Raw genomic sequence first — 23,573 nt, 5'->3', positions numbered from 1 at the left:
CCTCACAGTAATGACAAAGTCTCGCATTTTAAGTTTCAAGAAAGATGACTTTACCAGCTTTCGGCACCCGGGTTGTGTTCTGCAGGTACTCCCCACTCTTATACAGATTCAAAACTCTCTCCAGCTGAGCAGCTGTCTCATCTATTCCCCAGTGAAGTTCTCCTTTAAAAGCAGAGGAAAAGAATGACTTAGATGAGGAGCATTCTGCACAGGACAAAACAAGGTTTCATTTGAATGCAGCCCTAAGCACGGGAGCCCCATGGTGCCCTGCTCCACAGCAGGGATGTGATGTGGGCAGGAAAATCCGGAGTTCCTACAAGTCAGGTTTCACACTGGCATGACCCAGGCATTCCAGCTGGTAGCCCCAGGTCTGCAGGCACAAAGCACTGAGGAGAACTCCCCACAAGAGATCAGCATCAGCCAATACAGGGAACTTCAAAGCTTTGCTTGCTCATTAGCTATAGCCCAGCATCATTTATTTTCCCTTCAGATTCACAGTGGAGTAAGGCACTGAAAAAACCCCAAATCAGTGTTACAAGCAACTACCAAGGTAGTGGCTTTGAGACAAGAGTAATCAGCGAAAATCTATGGAAATGTCATTTGTGCCTCTGGCTTCTGAGGTATAAAACACCACTGGTATCATTGACAATGAGAAAGTATCCCGGGTGTTATCATTAAAATTTCCCTTTCCAGGGACAGACGTTCTTCCAGACTCCACAAGGAATTGCATTCTGATGCAGTTCACCCCAGTGTTGTGAGTTGTTAGGATGAAACAAATACCTCTGTGAAGCCTAGATGAAATCTAAAAATGGAATTTCTCTGGCTCTTTATTGCCTTCTTGGTACGGGAACAATTTTATCCTGAATAGACAAACAATCTAGCTCTATTGCAGTAAGCACAAAAGCAGCATCCTCCCCTCCCAACCATAATAGTTACACTAAAAAAAGCAAGTAGTAGGCATTACCATGTTTATTGTGATTACCTGTTGCATTGACTATTTTATCCAGTAATGGTCTCAGTGAGGATGGAGCACTGTGTGGAAGAAGATAGGTAAAAAAAAACCTGCAATAGAAAAGTAACTGATATTGACATTTTTTTTTTACAAGAGTTTACAAACATCTGGTAACTCCTGATCATAAGGAATAAAATTCCTATTGCTTATATGCCACTGGCCTGTTCAGGAAATATAATAGTATTCTATACTCAAATAAATACATAGCTGAGACTATTCACACACAGCTGTCTGGCAAACCTAGACCATGCTGCTACATACAAGGCTGCCTTGTACCTACCTGTAAATGTCCCATTAATACAGCAATTTGCTGTGAAGCCCCATGGATTGTGACTATTTGCAAAGCTGTCTGTACTTTAACAAACTAAAAGGATGCCATCAACCCAATAAGTCTTAGGCTTGGTTTTTTCTCAAACCTTGAAAGAGCATAAATTAAATTTCCGTTCATTTCTTACAAATGAAATTACTCTTTTCTTTACTACACTTTTCTTAGACTTTCAAATTAATTGCCAGGAGAAAGCCACCTTCTATTGTTTTAATGCTGCTGGAATACAGAATGTCCTCTCTGTTCCTTTCATTTATCTATAATCAAGATGCATTCATGTAGGTGTTCACTGATGGAGGCAGAATCACAGAATGGGGTAGGTTGGAAAGCACCACTGGAGGTCAGCCAGTCCAGCCTCCCTGCTCTAGCAGGAGTCCCCAGAACAAGTTACTTAGGACTGTGTCCTTGTGGCTTTTAAATATCTACAGAGAAGGAGATTCCATAACTCCATTTTAGTTTTTTTTATTACAAAAAAAAAAAAAAGTGCCATTACCATCCTTTGAAGTACATTTAATTTTCATATTCCTCCTTTAGAGTTCTACCACTCTGCCAATACTACTACCTATTGCAACTAACTCACTGTCACAGAAACCTAAGAAGGAGATGGACAGGTCAGGATCTGACAATATAAACAGAACTACTGGACATAAATACTAGCTAATGAGAAGAACAGGAACACAGTTGGGAAATTGCCCCGCTTCACATCTAACTTGCAAAGCAAAGTAAACAATTTTTCATGTACAGAGACCACATTATCAAATGGAAACCTCCAGGGACTCATGCACAGGAAGGAGACCAGCAGATGCTTTACATAAGTGCAAATTAGAAAATTCAGTTACTGATACCAAAAATTGATCAGAAAAGTAGGTATTATTGAGCTGACACTCTATTTACACAATGAATATTTCTTTGAGAATGTAACTCCTTTTTTCATCTCAAACAAAAATAATGTTTATGGTTTTCCCAAGTGGGACAATCCACTGGTAAGTCTTCCTGACGATTAGTATGAAACAGCCAATATAAATACATACAGAAAACTGAAGAGCAGCACAACATTTGTAACAAATAATTCTTCTGGTAAATTTTAGCTCATTGTTTTTGCTTAGGGATTATCCCTACAGCAGAATCCAACTGATGGTAAATAGTTCTTTGCAGAAATTCAGTAGTTGTCACTAAGTTTGCTGGCTGGAAGCAAGTCACGGAGGTTATTGTTTTTCCGTAGCTACAGGGCCACAGAAACATGTGACTGTTCTACTGCAAACACCCACATGTGAAATCCTGACAAGTATAGACACTGCAGTCTGCACAACTTAATTGCAGGAACATTTGGTATTCATGGATTCCAGGGCCAGTGGTATCCCCTGTGATCTGCCTAACACAGACTGTCAGATCTTTTCACATTCACTCCTACAAATTATTTCTTTTTGACAACTATCTGATCCTAATTTAAGAATTCTCAATGATGGAGAATTCATCTCAGCCATCGGTTAACAGCTCAAAATATTAATTAATTATGTTTACTTTCAAAACTGTCCAGTGCTTTGGAAACTGTTCCTCCAAACTTTTGAAGGAAAACACAGTGAGACACATTGGTGACAGGAGGTAACCATCTGAAAGTCAAGATGGGCCAGTTTTTGTAGAGGTTTCTCCCAAATGTTTTCTCTCCTTTAATTATTTACCTCATAAAGAAACCAGCAAGATAGACTTAAGTATGCTTTCAAGGTTAGGGTGTGCTGTGTTTTAAAATTACAAGGGGTTTATGCATTGTTTGACATATTGCTGCTTTTGCCTTCTATCTAACAGCATCAGAGGGCAACCTCTAAGCCTACAGCAACAGAGTGAACCTATGAAAACAACAAATTTAACAGCCTATTCCTAATGAAGTGAGGATTTCACCTTCCAGGACAAGTGCATAGGGATTGTTGTAATGCCTTAGCATGGGTGGTCACAGCCATGGAATCCACCATTCCACAAAACCCCATGTCTCTATGGAATTAAGGCAAAGCAGGGGCTGAGAACACTGGGGCACTGTGCATGAAATACACACTTGAGAGCACTTCAAAGGCAATATTAAAACCTGTATTAGAAAAAGACCACTTCCTTCAGCGTGGCCAGCAACCTGCCACAAGCCCACCACACCACAGACATGTCCCCACTTATGACCGAGATGGATGGGCACCTATTAAAGGCTTCTTACCCAGAAATAGTCAGACAGTCCTAACCAAAAGCTAGCAAGCTAAGCAAGATCTTTAAGCCAAGAAAATGGAAACGGAAAATCTTGCAGGACACACTAAATACCGTGCTGCACCACTGCAGATGGCTGTCATGTGGTGCAGCCCATTTCAGTGTGGTCAGCTAATGCGACACACATGCTGGTGAGCGCCCTGCGACCAAAGCAGAAGGCTCTCTTTGGAGCAGCCTCTCCTCACTGTGGTCTGGAAGGCAATGAATGGCATGGCACTTGAAAGGGAAGCCTAAGAAATGAGCTTCCACACCATTATGGCACTGCTGTGAGATCTCCATCCTCCTATCTGGATCAGCCAAGGCGGCCGCCTGTCCCAGCAGCGCCCATCGGACAGAGCGGCAAGGGCGGGATGAGCACGGCTGAGCATCTACTACTGGCTCCCAGGAAAGCAGTGACATGGCTTCCCCAGCATCCCACACAGCCCTCCGGGGGTGTGATGGCCAGTGGGGGAGAGCCAAGGCCACAGACACAAAGCCATCACCCAGAAGGATCCAGCTGCAAATCTGGACACACCTTTAGAATCTAATTTGGAAGACGCTGCAATAGCTGAACACTTCCTTCAGCGTGGCCAACTGGTCCAGCATGGCTCATCACCCACATGTCCCCACTGTGGGCATGGCACTGGGAGTCAGTCCCACAGCACCTGCTCACACAGATCCAGGGATGGGAGGGTGAAAAGACCACCCTTGCTTTAAAAGGTTTGGGCTTAGACCTCAGATTGTCGGCAACTGAGGGTAGTCCCAGCAGCTCCAGGGACACACTGGAGCTGTTATCACCCTACCACAGCAGGCTCCAAAATCAGGGAGCACTGAGCCAGAGGGCAGGATGTGAACTGAGCTCTAAGTCTCCCTCTAAAGCCAGCCCTTGGCTCAGCTGGTGATGTAAAACACGTGGTGACCCCTCTTAACTTACACCAGAGAGCTGCTGGAATCATCTCACCACAGAGCTTGTGGGCCCCCAGCTCCGAAAGTGCTTATGCTTCACTCCTATGAAAATCTCTACTTGAGTGAAGAATTCAGAGGGCTTCAACCAACAGAATTAGACTGAGTGATGAATCACACTCAGAGTATGCAAAATATTTCAAACGTTATAAATGTCACGTACTTTCACAAATGAAACAATTATTCATGGCTTCACTTACTCTTGGGCATTGGTTCTGAAATAGTATGTGCTCATTGGTATGAATAACTGTACAGGATGCTGGAGCTCTAGGTCTACTCCTAATTCTACATGACTTTATCTGATCACAGACCTGTAGGCATTGTAGAGATTCCTCTTTTCATTCATGCTCTGGCACCGTCCCTCAACCGAGCAGGGCAGGGTGAAGTTTCTTGCAGGGAATTCCATGAAGCAGTCACTGTTACTGGTGCAAGAGCTCTCCTCAACACTGGCATCATCCAGATCTGTCACCTTCAGCTCCCCATCCACGATCACAAACTGCCGAGGGCGAAAATCCAGTAATGTCACCGAGCCAAGAGGAGAGTGAGCCAAGTAATGCAGAAGCCGAACTAAGCTGAGACATATCTGAAACACAAAAGCACGGGTACCTCACATTGTTTTCTCAGTGCAAAGTATACAACAAAACCACTTTCGCTGAAGACATGTTCATAAATATATGACTTGGTATAAGCCTTATAACTTACCCTCAAAACTAAATGTTGCAACCAAGGTATTTTTCACAGGATTAACATAGCTGATTGTAAAACCCTGAGAGACTTGAAACAAAAATAAGCTTCTTTACAAGTACTTTCCCACACTATTCTTGAAGCAGGGCTCATTGTTGCTATTCTTACTTTTAACAGAAATAAAAGCATTAACTTTTAATAACTCATTATGCACAGGCGTTGACCACACAGTCTAATACTGCTCTTTTACAAACTCCAGGTCTGGAAATTTTGGCTGGACCGCCCTGCACCCATGCCTGGAGCTCCAACTGCAGACAATGTCTGTATTACCTCTGTACTGATCCTGCCTCTTGACTGTTTTTATAATTTTTTTCCACTGTTTCCTCTGATATCTTTCCCTTTTTCCTTCTTCCTCCCAGGAAGAAGAGCTCCACAGGCCCAGTGTAACTCTTCACCATGCCTCGGGGTAAGTGTATATGTCTGTCTGCATTGATGGGTCTGCCTTGGAGGACCCTAGTGCACCACTTTGAGCCTGAGGTGGGAGCTCTGTGCTGATGTTTCACTTTTCCACAGCAGGTTAGAAACTTGAGTAACTCTTACTAGACAGCAATGCTGATGAACATTGAATTCAGCCCCCTTGCCAAAGTCCTGTTTTCAATTCATGCATTCCTTTAGAGTCCACTATGTAATCTATTAATCCAAATGTAGCAGTAATATGAACACAGTTAAATACTGGAATTTTTATGTATTAAATAAATAACAGGTCTTATTCAGTATAGCAGGCTTTTTACTGTTTATATATAATCTTTGTTTTCTATTAAAATACAATGTTAAGGGCATGTGCATTGAAGTAGTCAAATCCTAATTCAGTCTAGGGGCTTAAACAAACACTCAAGGGTACACCTCAATGCAACCTTGATAAGAAAGCTGAGCACAGCTGAAATTACCCCTTACAGACCCTTCACTTGTGGGACATTAGAACCATCTCAAGCTTCTACATAATCCTTCTCCTGGCTGACCAGACAAGAATATTTTTCTCCTGCTTACAGGATACCACAGTTCATATGGAGATGTTTGTAGGTGTATACAAGCCTGCTTATGGGATGCTAAACTTGACCACCCTTACCTCCCCTTGGAAGGACACAGAACTCATGTCTGTGTTATCCTGCAACACACTGTAGAGAAAATGCCCATCCAGCCCAAGTTAACCTGTGATACAGGTATCTTAAAATGCCAACAAACCCAGAATTTAACTTGAACAAACCCACAGCTTGTCATTCAAAGTTATTGTCTTTCCTCAAATGTCAAAAAGCCCCCTGCTCCAGCACTAGCAACCTTTGTGCCCAATCCCAACAGGCTCTGCCATGCAGACCTGCTGCAGGTTGGGACTGCAAATGTCCCCTTAGCACAAGCTTTAAGCACACAGGTGAAGGCTTTGCTCTGTGTCACACACCTTTGGCTTACTCAACTTACTGCTTAGTCCACCTACACAAGGAAATTATCAATTGTAGGAATAACTTCAGGACTGGACCACAAACAAGTCTCACAAATCAAGAAGACAATTTTATTTCCTTCCTTTCTGTGTTAGTTGCATCCTAGACAAACGAATGAGCTTGACATTATTTAAGACTTCATTACAGTGGTCACAGGAACGTTTCACCTGTAATTCTACCTCTGTGAAGGTCTTAATCACCATCTAATTCTCCTTTATCTCCCTTTGCAACTGCTCACTCAGACATGTCAACACTGGAATAGAAACTTCTCTGTTTATTATCCATAATCTCACACATCTCTTGGTCATTTATTTTGCACACAATTGCTGTCCCAGTCCATGATTTGCATTCCCTGGATGAGATGAGCTAAAGGCAGGTGGTCCTGTGTTTTGGGAACCCTGCTGAGTTCCTCTGCTGCTTATCAAGACCACGCTTCTTTCAGGAAGAGGGAGCTGAAGCTTAGTGCAGGGAACACACTTGCTCCAGCTGTATGAGTAAAATGAACTCTGCCAGGGAACATTCTTGGGCACAGAAACTTAATCCCACATGCACACTGGCCAGGTCTGACCAGCACCAAGGCTGTTATTCCACACTGTCCCCAGGCAGGATCCAGAAGGAAGCACGGCCCAGGGACCATTTCCAACAGGCTCCAATCCTGCTCACAGCCTTCAGAGAGTGCAGGAATGCCACAGCACAGCCGAGGGCTGCACCTTGCTCCTTCCACTCGGAGCTCACTCAGGCGCACTTTTAATTTTCTGGCCCAGATGTGGCCAAGCAATCCACAGCATTTCAGCTGGAGACTGCTGCTGCCTTTCAACATCCCAGGGAGTGAACTGAGACAACAAAACCTCCCCATATACACCAAGTGAGACAGCGCTGTCTTGATCAAAGCATTGCTGCAGTCTGGCTTCATTTTGGACAAATTAAGTGTGACCTTCGTGCTCCTGGTAAATTGCCAGTGGGGTGGACAAACTGGGTTTGAGATTTGTGTACATTTATTTCACTCTCTCCCCAGGAAAAAATGAACAGAGCAGGAAGCAGTAGAAAACAATTATAAAACAAACCTATGATAAAGATCAGGAGAGAAATGTAACATCCTTGTATTGTTTAAATCCCAGTTGCAGAGCACAATGCCAAAACTCCTGGGCCTCAAGCTTCAGCAAGTCAGAAATGTTTCGAGATATCATGCAAAAACCATAGAACTGGTTACAATTAGATAACATCAACAGACAAAATAACAAAAAGCAGCATCTTAAACACTGCAGAAGGGAAGTGCTAAATGCTGCTTCTAAACCAAGATGTAATCATATGCAAAACAAACAGTTAATAAATGTGAATTACGCTGAAGAGTACACAACCCCTGCTTCATAATATTATTTATTTCTCACTCTCCTAAAAATCGTTATACAACAGCTGTTACTCACCCGAAATCTGTCTTCCCAGGAAGTCTGTAAGAGCTGAATCATCTCTAAAGGCGAGCCCAGCTCCGTGATGGTCGTCAGTGTGTCTGGGATGTCATTGCTGTCTTGGTAGCAATAGCCATAGAGCTGCAAACAACACAACCAGGCAACATCAGCGCCGTGCACCTTGGCACGTGGATTCCCAAAGGAGGCTGTGAGCAGCTCCTGGCACCATTTGTGACCCTGCAGGGAGCCCACTGCAGGACTGACTGCACCCAGAGCACTACATCCAACCCAGCCTGCACCAGCTCAGGAAGAACTGTGGCCCATGGGAAGGACCCAATACTAGAGGGGTTCATGGAGGAGTGTCTCCCGTGGGAGGAACCCCACACTGGAGCAGGGGAAGACTCTCAGGAGTCCTCTCCTGAGGAGCAAAGAGCCACAGAAACAACATATGATTAACTGACCACAACCCTCATTCCACTCCCCTGCACTGCTCAGGAAAGGAGGCAGGGAAATCAGGAGGGAAGTAGAGCCCAGGAAGAAGGGAGGAGCGGGGGGTAAGGTGTTTTTAAGATTTGGTTTTATCTTTCATTACCCTGCTCTGATTTGATAATTTTTCCCCAAGTATTTTGCCCATGACATTAATTGCTGAGTGATTTCTCCCTCTCCTTAACTCAATCCACGAGACTTTTAAAATATTTTCTCTCCCAACTCCAGCTGAGGGGAGTGAGAGAGTGGCTTTTGTGGGTACCTTGCATTCAGATAGGGTAAACCCATGACAAATATATGACAAAAAATAACAATAATAATAATTTAACATATCTATGAATGCAGAAACAGAAAACTATCTGAGGAAAGGTAATTTAACCTATGCAATATCTGACTAAATAATACTGATTTTATGCTTAAAAATATTGTAAAACAGTTTTAATGACATTTTCCATAGGATTACTGTTCGTGCCTTGAGTGGCAATGGGTATTTCAATGACACAGCCCCTTGAAAAGCAATTGAAAAGCCAACATTTATCTTTTCCCAGCCAGAAACTGCCTCTCACCATACTTGATGAATTTCTGTGTACAGTATCATTAAAGCAGAACAAATATTCCAAAATACTATTTGCCAGTTAATTCTACAATTTAAAAGCATTTAAATGGCAATTTCAGCCATACTCCAGCTTCTTCTATTTGCTTTCCAAGGATATTTAAATGATTTCCACTTGCACAAATAATTGCACTAGAAGAATATTTAAAGACTGTGGAGAAGAGACTGTCTTGCTCGATATGGAGTGGGACAATGTCTGACAGGCTGGGGGACAGGCTTTTATGAACTCCCTGCCAAGCCCTGGCAGAGAGGATATTAAATGAGCCAGATAAGGATCTGATCACAACTTTCCAGCCACAACAGCATGCACATGAAATAAAATTAAATGTAATCTCTGCCCCTAGTCAAATAAAACATACAGTAAAAGGGTTGGTGTGAAAATGCAGCATTAAAGAAAAAGCCCTGTTGCTACTCCTCTGCTGCCTTGCCCTAAGTAATTTGACTTTCCAAACCTCTTTTAGTTTTAAAAAGCTCAGGGAGGATGACAGAGGAGGTTCCTCAGTGCTGAGGGTACTCGGATATGGCCCTGCAGAGGAAGCCAGGACAGGGAGGAATCCCAAATTGTGAGGAAAGCAGAGTGCCATGGCCAGAGGGAGCGGCTGAAGCTGCACACAGCCCCTGCGAGCAGATCCCAGCATCCAGCACATTCTTAGAGCTTGTGACCTCCCCAGGCAGAACAGCAAAGACCAGGCTGAAGTCAGCAAATACGGGATTTGTTATGAGCCATGCTGCTAGTTTTGACTGTAGCTGTCTACACTGAAAGGAAAAAAGGGTGCCAAAAAATGTAAAAGAAGTAAACAATTTTTCTTTTTGGTGTAAAAATGGCACTGTATTTCAAAACAGCTGCTTAAACACGGACATTAACCTAAACAAAAAAAAAAAGAGCTAGAAGATTTTATTTTAAAACATGCCAAAAGGATTTGTGATAGATGCCGATATGAACATTTGAAGTAGGAAAAGGGACGTTTGTCTTTACTGCCACTACCATGACAAAGACACTAACAGCAATAATTTCTCCATCTAGAGCCATTCAGACCAGACTTGGGTTTGTTCCTTATCATCTCTGACACCCCTTTTGTGCAGTCTGATGCCAGGAGTTAAATATTAGAGGATCACGTCAGCACAACTGTTTAAGCTATTTATGCTAACCAAAACTTGAATTAAATGAAAATATTTACTACAACATATATTATTTTCTCAGGGAAGGTTGGATTCTGCACCCCTTACCAGCTGCTTCCCACCCCTCGTGTGTGTGGGCACACTAAAGGAGATGGGATGAAGCTCAGCAGGTTTGAAAACCCTCACTTCTGAGTGTCAAAACCTAGCATCTGTTTCTGTATCATCTGCAGAATTGAGCTCTTGTCTTTAGCACGGTAATACTATCCACTGGGAAAAAAAAAGTCAGAAGTGAAATTAGCAAGCAACCCGGACTGGGAAATGACAGTATGGCAGAAACTGTTGGTTCACAGTTACACTGAACACAAAAAAAGGTATCAGACTCCATCAGACATTGTCAACGTTTGTGAAAACAACTCTGAGAATAGAAACAAAGAAGACAAACAACAATTATCCACTCCTGATAATGCAAACATAATACACATACCTATTTACACAAAAAATATTGAAAAATTAGTCTCACTATTTATGTGTATATGATCACAGAAGTAGAAATTAATTACAGTACCTATTTATGTCTATTGTATCTTGATCCATGAATGTCAGTAGTAATAACAAGTTGGGTTTGCTCTCAGCTGGAATTTTGCCCATAATTCTTTCATTTTAGCGTCCAGTTTGTACCTTGGCAAAAGTCTTCACTGCCCAAGTATCTGACTATCTGTAAACTAACCTGAGCTCTTTATTGATTTTACATAAGTGAAACCTCCCTGGATACATAATTATATAGAGTTATAAAAGCACAGAAGTCTGAGATATAAAGGATTTATTGGGTCGCATTTATACTTTGCTAAATGAACTCCTGAAACTAAATGCAAAAATGCACATGTAATTACATGGCCATATTTGTATGTGCAATTACCATGATTACAAACTGGGCAAGTCCCAACAGCCAGTTAAGCATCTGAAATGGTTACATTCACCCCCTCCTGATGAACCACCACCCAGCACACAGATGTTACAAAATACAGAATATATATATAGATGCAAAATATTCCCAGGCAGCAATACTGAGGCCTTTCGTTTAAAAAGCTGACTTATACAACACAAGAAACAAGTACAAGGGTACTACCCAAAACATTTTTTTTAACTTCCTTTTGTTTTTGTCCAATCCATTTTAAGGTCAGAAATGAGACAGAATGGTTTGTATTCCCAGACAGTGAAGTAAGAAACAGATAGCTGGTGCATACAATAACAAGAAAAATAACCACACGGGGAAACTGAATATAGCTGGAAGCGAAAGATGAGCCAAAATATCTCCTCTATCTGAAATTCTATTAGGTTGGACATCATTCTCAGCGTCACAAAGCTACACTTCAGACATATTGAAGAGTGATGGTTTTCATACGCTTTTTCAGTATGGTTCCAATTAAATGAATGGAAAGAAATACAATTCCACATCTTTTTGCTATCTCGAGTCACTGCATTTAAATGCCACCCCAATATATTTTTGTGTAGAATCTAATAGCAAACAGTCACAATACTGGGATGCCTTTCTGCTGTTTAGAAAAATGTATGCCAGATATGAAATGTTGACCTGTTCTCACATCATGTGTCATAATTAATTTCTTTCGAGTAATCCCGTTCACCAAATTATTCCCTCGCCTTTTGAATTTTCTTGTCAAAAAGGCTCAGTCCTGTACTAGTCTTTCTGCACCCAAAATTCCCACTGACTCCCAACAGTTTTTAGGCACACTGGGCATAGAGGGTCGGCCCCTGTGAAAGTTATATTGCATTGTAGGAGCCCATGTCCCTACAGCCAGACAGTTCACCTCCCTTTACAATTCCCTTTTACTACAAATTATGGAGACAGAGGTGCCCCTTTCAGAGGAGCTGGGGCAGCAGGGGAGGGCAAAAGCAGAGGTCAGCCTCGACACAAAAGCCAACAAGCTTACTGAATAAAAACACAAAATAAAGAAGCTTATTAAGCTGTCATCAGCAGGGTAAGTCTGTTCAAACGATGACCCCTCCTGCATTGCTGTAGACACCCTGGCTGGACTTTCAGAAAAATAAATGTCAAACCTGAACCATTGCCAAAGTGTTGTATTCCCTGTATGGAGGTTGCTCAGTCACAAACAGTAGGACCCACCTTTTCCAAACAGGTCTCCAGCCACTTTCTCCAGCTGGGGCTCTGCTGCCAGGCTATGGCAGGATTGCTGAGGGCAAAATGGCCCTGTACAGATCATGCCATTTCCCAAAAAAAATTACACCACATTTTGAATAGTCTTCTTTCTCCAGAACCACAAAAACTGGCAATTTCCCTCTTTTTGTTTAATGAACATGAGATTTCTGTGAGTTCTGGAATGTGAACTTCAAGCACACTGTTACCAGCTGTAATGTAAGTGAGAGGCTCAACTGCATGACACCAGAAGGAAATTTCAGAAACCTCTCTTCTCTTTCAATTTGGACTGCTATTCTCTTTTAATTTTGACTACAGTAGGACCCAGCTTCTGCCCACAATAGAAAAGGGCAATGAAATACAATCTCTCATGCACAAAGAGTGACAGTAGTCAACACTTGACAACAACAGCCTTTCTTTTCAGAAATACATGGACACAGAGCTGCTTAATCAAAATTGGTTGTGTCGAGATTGCATTTTGTAGTGTTTTGGTGCCCGGGGGAAATAAAAAGCTCCTACTGGTCTTTTGATGAGCCGTTTGCTTGAGCTGCTATGTTTCAAAACCAGAACAGAGTATTTTAGAAGCTCTTGCTACTTTATTGCTAAGTAATATAATATTTTAGGCAACCTGTCCTTGGATTCACCTTTCATCTTTGAAGCACTCAGGCTTCATCCCTGCAAGAGCAGAAATCCCCACCACGGCCTGATACAGTACATGATTTGAGACATTTCTGTCACTTTAAGATTTATTAATCACTTGTGTTTTAAAAATTTCCCTTCACTGCTGATGGTACATACATATATAAATATACATATATATACACACAAGAACATATATAAACACATACATTTTTTGTATATATGACGTATATGTGTATGCCTGTTCTGATACCTAATGTATACACACAATACTTGCATACCTATTTTAAAATGTTTTATATATATTTTAAAATACATATTAAAATGTTTTATATATTGCCAATCAGCCCAAAAGCACAAGCAAACCTGTAACATGCAGGGAACCTGGAAAATGCAGGGAGCCCAAGGCCAAAATTTACTAAAGATCAACCCAATGCCAACTTTCCTACTATAGAAAATATTGAGATGGTGCACGAGAATTAAATTGATTTTCTCCCATTGAAATCTAGCAATCAAGTCCAGCAAAGTGCTGAGTTTCACTGGAAAAAGATTCACACAGAACATCCCCAGCACCATGCAGAACCTTCTGAGAGTGGAACCCAAACTGTGTCCTGACAGATGTGAGGCACGATTTCGTCTGCTGCTGGATTTTGGAACCAAGAGCAAGTTGTGGGTAATTCAAATATTAAACTCTAAATTCACAGTTCTGCCTAGACTTTATTTATTAATGTATTATTATGATTAGCACTAAACTCCAGGAGAACTAAAAGGTACAAGAATCTCATTCCTGGCACTGTTACTAAACACGTTACTAAATATTTTTATTAATAGAAAAATTGGAATGTAGTACTCAGAAACTGACACTATGTGTATTTACCCATATCTGTGCTATATCCATAAAGGTCCACAGATATCTCTATATATTTTAGAGGTATATGTGTGTATACATATCCATACATACCTGCTGCTCTGACACATATTATGTTGGCTATAATCTTATGATTTAGTAACGTTATCTCCCTTTTACTGTCCCTGCTTTCCTTATACTCTGACGTGGAAAATTCTTCCACTAAAAACATTTATAGCACTTTGAATTTGCATTGCACTGCACAAGCTCAAGGCCCAACCCTGCAAATATTTAGTCACTCAAGCAGCCTACTCTTGTAAAGCCTTCCAGTGAAGACAAATGGATCACTCATACAACCACGATTTCAATGGAAACAGGCTGATATCACCGGAGGCATAGTTCATTATCTTGTAAATAGCCAGATCAGAAGCTCCCCTGACCTCTATCCACAGCCACAGCATTCAGTTCCACTGCACCACAAGTTTAACCCCATGTCATGACATGATTTTGCATTACAAAACTGTCAAATAACCTCTGTGCATAACATGTACAGAAATGCTTGTCTTGGATTCATTGTAATAAATCCATCTGTATAATTCTTCTTTCTTAGGTATGAGTCATATAATTTTGAATTTTTTCATGGCAAGCTTGAAAATAAGCTTGAAATCTATCTGCAGTTACATAGTCCAAGAAAAAGGCAAGTCTATCCAAACTAAGTTGCTCCAAATTTGGCCTAAAACAATATAAAATATCCATGTTTGGTGTCTGTTACCTAAACTGAGCAGTTCAGCTAAGTGTGATGAAAAAGAACAAGTCCTTTAAAATTAGTCTAGAGTCAATATTAGTATTAGCACAGTGCCTGTGAGAACTAGTTCTTGTCAAGTTTTTCACGGCCATCACTCAAATGAAAAATGGCAACAGAAGTTAGATGCCATGGGGCATCTACTGAACCATCAGATGACTGTGTTGACACAAAAATCCATAAAAAACATCTTTTAAAAAGCCCAGCTTGCACATTTGACACAGACACTTCACAAACCAGGCCTGCAACACTTACAAGCACAGCCTGAGCTGATGCCTGAATCCACCAACACTGTGTCCATGCAGAGAGCTATGCCAGCCCTGGTGTCCCATTCCAGGGGTCCTCTCCTCCTCCCCAGCCAACCATCACATCCCTGCCTGCCCTTCCCAAACACAGCTCCATCTAGAATTCAGAGCATGTGTAAAAGGCCCACAGTGATCCAATTCAGGGATAGGATTGGATAGGGTATCTCAGTTGGAAGGGACAGGAAATGATCATGTAGTCCAACTTCCTGACCATTTCAGGGCTGATTAAAAGTCAAAGGATGTTATTGAGGGCATTGTTCAAGTGTTTCCTTAACATTGATGGGTTTGGGGCATTGACCATCTCTCTAGGCAGCCTGTTCCAGTGTTTGACCACCCTTCCTACTCCGCAGGGAAGCCCTGAACAATTCCCACGTGCCTTATCACTGGATATCAGGGAGAAGAGATTTACCTAGCTATCCCACACTGGAGGGCAGGGGGAATGAAGGGATAAGTTATAAAAAACATGTGCTTCCCTCTGCAATTCTGTCCTGGTCATAAGTAATTCCAGGCCAGGATATTGACGGCCTTGGATGACCTTGTTCATTCATTGTTGCTCCCATGAAAAACAGCAAGCAGCAAGGGACAACTTGATCATACCCACAGCATCCTGTGGTGACCACTGATGTCTCCAAAGCAGAAGAAGCAGTGCTGGGCTCTCCTCAAAGAAACTGGATGAGGTTGCAAGTCTTCAACTCCCATAAAGGAGGCAGAAATTCAAACCAGTCTTCTGGAATGATTTATGTGGCACATAAAACTGAGAAACAACCATAGAAATCATTCAACAAATGACTGGGATTAGTTTTATGAATGCTACTTTCAAAAGGAGGGACAATGTAGCCCTTCTAACTTATGTGATGACATATGCCTTATGGAAAGTCATTCCTGCCAGCAGCTTTGCAAGTTGAACACCCTCTGCCATCCCAAGGAATTCAATGGGAAGAAAGTACTATTTGGTGACTTCAGCATCAAGATGTGCAGCTTGCCTTCCAGGGACAGGAACAGTTAAGAGTGGGTTTGCAATTGTATCAGCCCTATGCTTCCAGCAGCTCTGAAGTTCTTGTTAACAGATCCTTTCTTCACTCTTAAAAGTGCAGGATAACATCTGGGCCTTTGGGGAAGCAGTCTCACAATAAAGAAGCACTTTGTGTAATTCCTCTTTCCTCGCCAAACCGCATCTGTCTGCTCTCCCTGCCCTTCTCCACTCCAGCCCGAGCTCCTTGGGGCTGTGGGGACATGTGTTAGCAGCAGCAGGCTGTCTCTGCTGAGCCATCAGCAGGTGGCACTGCCTGCTTTTTTCTCTCTCACCACAACAATGTCCATCCCCAACACCTTGTGTCGACCACCACGCACCATCTCCAAGGGTGTCCAAGAGATGCAAATGCCACATCTCCTTCAAGGTGCACCTACAGTAATGACAAGCAGTGGATTGACTGGGACAAAGAAGCTGCTCCATCACGGCTCACCAGGCAGTGGTCGGTGGTGGCAGCAATTTCCAGAGGAAGGAGGTGGCCAGCAAGAAGTGCCAACCTCCCCTAACACTGACAAGACAAGGCAGGCTCACCTGTCTGGGAGCTGAGGTTCTTCTGATCCCAACACCAGTTAAACAAGTCATTATCAGCCTGGTCTTGCACCAGGTAGAGGCCTCATTCATCTTCAACAAACCTGTCCCAAGAGCAGCTAAACTGAGGCAATTTAGAAAAACACTAGAAAACACCCCCAGCCTAACATGACCTTCCTAAATGCAGCAATCTTGTATCGGGTGCATAGCCAGAGCCCATCCAGCCCCAGCCTCATAGGTTAATTCTCGTTAGGCACTTGGTTTTTAAAATTTGATCCCCAAGAACTGGGAACCTCTGCTGCCCCATCCCAAAATTAGGAATGACAAGTTCTCCATATAGACTCCCAGCCAGCTGCTATCAGCTTTCTTCAGGTCAGTAGTTCCCAGATTTCTGATGCCAGACACAGCTAAGACTTGTTGCTGGCAATCCTGTACCACTGCCACCACAAAAGGGATTCAGTGCCCACCCGCTGGCAACAGGGAAGAGGTCCCTGAGTAGCTGTTCCCACTACAGCACAATTTCCCCTTCGCCCCTGCCTTCTGAGAAAACAACAGTGGATTCCTGCAAAAAGGATGGTGAAGGACCAGACTTTCAAGAGTCCATACAATCCCTATGCAAATAAGTTTGCACTGGAAATTAATTGTATATTGACTCTCTTCAGACTTGGAAAGATTGTCTACTTCCACCTGGAATAAGCAAACCATATACAAAGCTTTATTATTTTAATTCTCACATTAAAATTAAAACTGCCCCATCCTGTTGGCTATGCATATGAATAGGGAAACCATCAGGGTAAAAAAACCTCTTAATTATCACATGCAAAGAAAAGAAAATCCTGTTTAAAAATGGGTATTTAAAAATATTGTGATCGGCTAGCACATCTTAAGTCTACTTGTGAGCAGTAAGTGATGTATTATTTGCAGTCTACATTAATCAATTAATTTTGAAAGAGACAAATAATCATGACCATCTTAAAAAAAATCAGTTACAAATACAGTAGAGCTAACTGACCCAATTCAAACAGAAACTGCTTTGATATTTGGATGGTGACTTTTCTAGTGCAGATGCCATCTCAGTATTTCAATCACACATTTTAACTTCACACTAAAGCTAAATAATCCAAATGAACCGGCCTCGTCTGGGCAGCCAGCAAGCCATTGGTGCTGTTAGCAGCGAGTGTCTTCCATCAGCATCAAACAAAGCCAACCCCCTTCCCTGAGCTTTTGTGTGTGTTTTTAAAAAGAGAGTGGTAGCTCCTTCTTAAATGAATCATTGTGAACTCACACTGGAAGTGCTGATAAACAGCTGTCACAGAAATAAGCTTGCACTTTTCCAAACGTCTGCAGTTTCAGACCTTCCCTCCCTTCTTTTCAGCAATGCAAACGAAGAAAGAATGGCACCGCCCTTAATTCTGATACTCCAAGACTATAATTGCATTATTACAGTAAATCAAACATTGCCTTTGTGTCACTACAATTGTGCTCGTTGTTTGAAATTAACTGCAAATGGTTTGATTTTCTTTTCTTCCTCAAATATGGGCAGAGAGGAATTAAAGCACACTAAATCATCTTCCCCCACTAAAATGCACAGAAAGCCAGGATTCAGACAGCAGCATTTGAACTCTGCAAGAAAAGAAAACGCAGCACCCAGTGAAAGGAAGAGATCGGGCATCACATTTGACACAGAGCGACTGCAAAGCAATTAGCGAGCCACTAAATCCTCTGTTACAACAAACCAGTGACCCAGTTCCCCCTCTTCCCCGGTGCCCTTCATTATAAAATCAACTTTAATGAACTACCCCTCTCTTCACCACTCCAAAGCAAATCTATTTCCACGGCAGCCTGCACCTGCCCTTCCCAGCGGCTGCTGCCCCAGGGAGCCTGGGGCAGCCCCAGACGGCGGGGCCAAGGGGCGGCGATGGCGATGGCCCAGCAAGCGACGGGCAGAGCGTGGAAATAAAAACAGGAAGGCAAGCTGCCTTCACCTCAGCACTGCCTAATGGGAAACCACTCTCCCTCTTGCTGGATTTTCCGTGTTTCTTCTGCTAGACTTGATTCACCACATCTGCCAGAGCTGACACATCTGGCTCCTTCCCTGGGCGGAGGGTACGGAGGATATGTCAGCATGTTGTCTGAAGCCACTGGTACTTTCTGGAAAAAGCTCTTTTCCCCTCTATCGTATATTGTACAACAATCAAGTCTTTTTAAAAGGATGGCTAAAAAAAAAAAAAAAAAAAAAAAAAAAAGCTGATTTTGACAAGAGACAGGCCAGAATGAGAACTGCTGAGACAGTAAAGAACAAGCCTGTTATCTTACAAACTACACTTCAGGCTGTCAGCTGCCAAAGATTTACAGGAAAACCCCCTTTCCTAGGACTGAACCGACACGAAACTTTATTTTCAGCAAAAGAAACTCATGAACCGCCACCAGTCCCTGCCCGGGGATGCCCGGGAGGGTCCATCTGAGGCAGGGCTGCCGCCGGCACGGACGCGTCCCCGGGGCCCGCGGCGTGGGGAGGCGGAGGAAGAGTTCCCGCTCGCCCCAAGCGGCCCCGCTTCGCCTCCAGCCCCGGGAGAGACCCGGTGAGAGCCGCCCCTGCCTGCCCCATCCCTCCCGGCTCTCCCGGCCGGGGCTGCCCGCCAGCCCTGCCCTCCCCCGCCGCGGCACGGTGACAGGACAGGAGGGTGGCACGTCCTTCCTGCTATTTATAGCAGCCGGCTCCTATTTGGGTATGCCGGGAGCCGCCGGGGAGGGGGGAAAAGGAGCAGAACCGAGGTAAGAAGCAAAGGCAGGGAAGCTCCCGGCCCTCGCTGTCTCACAGTGGATGTGGCATCGTGCCTTTGGCGGCTGCAGCCAGTGCGGTCCTCCTGCTCCAATGGGAGCTGAAGCGCCTGTCAAAAGCCAGAGGAAGGAGGAGACGCTGGCTTTTGAACTGATTCCTCTGCCTCGGCAGCAAACCCTGGACAGTGAATCCTAAGCCCGGGGCCGGCTTTTGCTGAAAACAAGTTAAAAATCATGAAGTCAGCCGATCCTGTCCTGTGTGAGATTTTAACAGAGACATAACCAATACATTTCGTGTTGTTCCCCGCTGCTCATTTTCCGCAGCGGTTCTACGGCTCCTGCCTGACACCGGAGACTTGCTCCTGGCCCACAGCGCTGTCCCGACAGCGTCCAGAGAGCGCCTGCCAGGTCGATTTTTACCCTCTCCTTTCAAGGCAATGCCTTCTCCCACGTTTGGCCCCTCTCAGGCCACAGCACCCTGGCCCCATGCGCCCCCACAATGCATTAAACAACAAAGGGGGGCACGTCCGGGGACGCAGGGCTCTCCTCCCTCCTGGCAGCACCACTGGGGCTGATGCAGCAGGAGGGCAGGCAAAAGGAAACGCAATGACAAAATCGGAATGAATCTGAAAACATGTTTCTGATTTAAGTGTAATCTATTTTTAAATGGGGTGGCATTTAAATACGAAGCCCTAACGAACAGACGGGCTTTCTGCCCACGAGAGCATTTTCCCAGCACGGAGGCTGGGCGTGTTTCTCCTGGCACTGGTGGAAGTGCCTGCTCATCCTCCGGGCGCTCCTGCCCCGGTCTCCCCACATGGGACACCCCGCACCTCGCCTGCGTTTCCCCCTTCAGAGTCCACTTGACATCCCGGACCGGAGAAGTGAATTCCTGCGGCTCCTCCAAGGTCTGCTCTGGCAGGAAGAGGAGCGCTGGGCAATATCGGCAGCGCTGCCACAGGATCCCCCGCCCGCACCTGCGGGGACAGACAGCACACCCCCCTTGCTTTTTATGAAAGGGACGGCTCCAAATTAATCCTTCCAGAGAAGAAAACTACACACGAGTAACACGGGAAATAAATGTTAGTACCTCTACCAAAATGACTCAACTTTACAAAACACATGCTAGCCAACTCGCTTACACTGGGAACAACAAAACAAAACCAGTCTTGGAGGGGGGAAACAAAGTCCTCTCAGAGCAACCAGTAACGATGGCTACACCCAGCATGGCTTTTCCAAACAGAATTCATCACAGGTTAAGAGGAGCAACCAATATCCTTCCTAGGAGCACAGGTTTTTGTGGTCTGCAAGGCGTTGTTCTCCCTATGCGTTACAGTTACACCCAGTACCACCGAGGAAAGAGAAGGAAGGAAGGAAGGAAGGAAGGAAGGAAGGAAGGAAGGAAGGAAGGAAGGAAGGAAGGAAGGAAGGAAGGAAGGAAGGAAGGAAGGAAGGAAGGAAGGAAGGAAGGAAGGAAGGAAGGAAGGAAGGAAGGAAGGAAGGAAGGAAGGTTGGTTAATATCTATTTTCTTGTCATGGATAAATCATGCCTAGCCTTTCTTTGAACAGCATATGAAACTTGAGAGCTTTGATCGCTGGGATCTGAAGTTCTCGTGGGGGAGCTGGTACTCCTGCCGCAGCTGCTGAAGAAGAAACACAAAACTCCTTTACCCGGTTCAGTTCAAAAAGCACCTACTGTGAGACCGTCTGGTCTAACGTTCATTTTTTATTCTACTGCAACGCTCATGCTATGCGAAACGCAATAGGAATTTCCATACCAGCATTTACATCCAAATGGACCCGCTGAGATTCATGCTGATGTGTAACAGCCCTACAATGCAGCCCCTTCTGGCAAGTGCCGCGGTGCCGGCGCACCGGCCAGCAGGACTCCCACCCGGCCTGTCCTGGGTGAGCCTCCTGGGCTGACCCATGTGCCGGGGCTGCGCGGATCCAGCCGAGCCCGCCAGGAGTCCCAGCAGAGGCTGCCAGGGGTGACCCCACCGCTGGCTTCTCTCCGGGGGCACCGGAGTCAGAGGCATTTGCATTCAAGCCGGCCTTTATTTCCCGCATTAGGAAAGTGTTTTTGGATTTCCGAGTCCTTCCTCAGCCTCCCCCTCGCCCCCTTCCTCACCTCAGCATTCGTTTTGTTTACGAGGAAGCAGGATCAGAGCGCAAGTCGCAGGGCCGCCGCGGGAGGATGCCGGGCAGGAGGGGGAACGCGCCGCATCCCGCACCGCTCCCAGTCTTGCCCCGGGCCCGGAGCACCCCCCGCCGGGGCCATTCACTTGTCGCCGGGGGCTGAGCACCGCCGTTGCCAGCGGAAAACGCCCATCAACTCGCCTTCCCGCGGACACGCGATGGGGACGGGAGGTACGGAACCGCCGGGACAGGGACATCTGCCCCGGCGGCCGCGACCCCCCCCGCGCCTGCCCACGGAACAGGGGCCGGGGGTGTGCGCACGAACTCCCGGGAGCTCCCCGGCACGGTCCCGGCCCGCTCCCCGCGCACGCCGGGACTGGCGGCGGTAGCTCCGACAGGTTGCCCGCGGCGGGACTGAGAGAGCCGGGGAGAAGCAGCGCGACCCCCGCGCCCCGGCGGGGCTCCGCGCCCGGCGCCGCGTACCTGCAGGACGTTGGCGTGGCGCAGCCGCTGCAGCAGGATCATCTCTTTGACGATCTTGTAGGCGGCCAGGCGGTAGCAGTCCCCCAGGGCGGAGAATTGCCGCACGCAGTGGGCGATGTCGTGCCCGCCGAAGTCCACCGCTTTCAGCGCCACGGCCAGCGTGCGGTTGAGGACCGCCTTGTAGACCGCCTTGGTGTAGCCCGAGCCCAGGTACTGCACGCCGCTGACATCGCGGATGTCGCGGCAGCCCAGCAGCGGCGGCTCCAGCGAGAGCTCGGCCGAGGCGCCGGCCCACGGCCCCGCCGCCGCTCGGCCCCGCGGTCCCGGCGGCCGCGGCTGCTCCGCCGAGGTGCGCGGCGGCGCCAGGTCCATCAGGCGCCGCTCCCGCGGCCGCAGCGGCCGCCGCCCCGCCGCCGCCGCCCGGTGCTGCCGGTAGCGCAGCACCTCCTCGTAGCGCTCGCGGATCTGCCGCGCCAGGGCGGCCTGGCCGCCGCCGATCTCCTCCTCCGGCGGGTAGAGGGGGGCGCCGGGCGGGGACGGGGGCAGCTCCTCGCGGGGCGGCGGCGGGTGCTCGGAGCCGGGGATGAAGAGGAGGTTGAGCAGGGTGCCCAGGAGGAAGGCGAGGCAGCAGCCGGCCGCCACCGCAGTCTTCCTGCGCCTCATCGCCACTTCGCTGACGGCTTGTCCAGCCTTTAGGGCTTCTCTCCTCTCGCCCCTTCCCCGGGAACCAGCTCCGAGGGGGGTTTTTTCCTCCTTTTTTTCTCCCCCTTTTTTTTTCCCCCTCCCGGCTATGCCGGCGGCAAAACGGCCCCGGGCGCTCAGCCGGAGCTCAGCCCCTTACGACGCGCCCGCATGACACTTGCCTCCCTGCTTTTAAGGCTCTGAAGCACTTATTATTAGCGGGACCCGGGGCGGGCGGGGGGATCCCCGTCCCGCTGCCCCCGCCGACGCGCGCTGATTGACAGCCCGGCCCTTCCCGCGGCCCGGCCGAGCAGCAGGGGGGCCTGGGAAACGTAGTCCCCCGCAGCAGCCCCGCCGGCCGCCGGCGAGCCCGGGAGCCGGGACTACATCTCCCAGGCTCGGCCGAGCCCCCCGGCGGGGAAGGCGCGGAGAGGGGCGGGACGGGCGGGCGGACCCCCCCCGACGGGCGCTACCGGGCAGGGCGGGCTCTGGGCGCTGCCGCCGGGCGGGGAGGGAGCTCTGTGGCTGTGGTTCTTCCCACGCGTGGCCGCGCAGCCCGGGGAAAGTCGCGCCGGCAGCGGTTTGGGAGGGATGCCTTTATCCCGCTCTCCGGCGGCCAAGAGGTTTGGGGGGGCGTGTTGTACGAGCACCTACGTACCACCACAGAGCCACACAAAGCAGAGGGGTGCGATGTCTTTTCCACACCAAAATAAAGAGAAAAGAGGGGGCTGCAGCCCGAAGCTGTGGGTTCGTCATTCGGAGTGAAAATTGCAGCGGTCGCGCCTCCTCCAGCCGCGGCACAGCGCGGAGGAGAGGAGAGCAGAGCAGAGAGGGGATGGGG

At 46.5% G+C, this 23,573-nt stretch overlaps 1 protein-coding gene across 1 annotated transcript in view; it reads right to left on the bottom strand.

The window, feature by feature from the left end:
* The window catches only part of PKDCC (protein kinase domain containing, cytoplasmic), a 35,354-nt gene extending 12,387 nt beyond the window's left edge, over positions 1-22,967 (bottom strand). The window contains exons 1-5 of the mRNA XM_014887419.2: positions 22,052-22,967; positions 8,125-8,247; positions 4,835-5,106; positions 983-1,062; positions 55-162 (exon numbers count right to left, since the gene is read on the bottom strand). Coding sequence (XP_014742905.1) covers positions 55-162; positions 983-1,062; positions 4,835-5,106; positions 8,125-8,247; positions 22,052-22,714 — 1,246 coding nt within the window. The 5' untranslated portion in view covers positions 22,715-22,967. The remainder of the gene's footprint in view (positions 1-54; positions 163-982; positions 1,063-4,834; positions 5,107-8,124; positions 8,248-22,051) is intronic.
* Positions 22,968-23,573: the final 606 nt, after the last annotated feature.

This window comes from Sturnus vulgaris, chromosome 3 (genome assembly GCF_052056855.1).
Source record: "Sturnus vulgaris isolate bStuVul1 chromosome 3, bStuVul1.hap1, whole genome shotgun sequence".
Classification (NCBI taxonomy): domain Eukaryota; kingdom Metazoa; phylum Chordata; class Aves; order Passeriformes; family Sturnidae; genus Sturnus; species Sturnus vulgaris.
This window is presented reverse-complemented; position numbering and strand designations above follow the sequence as displayed.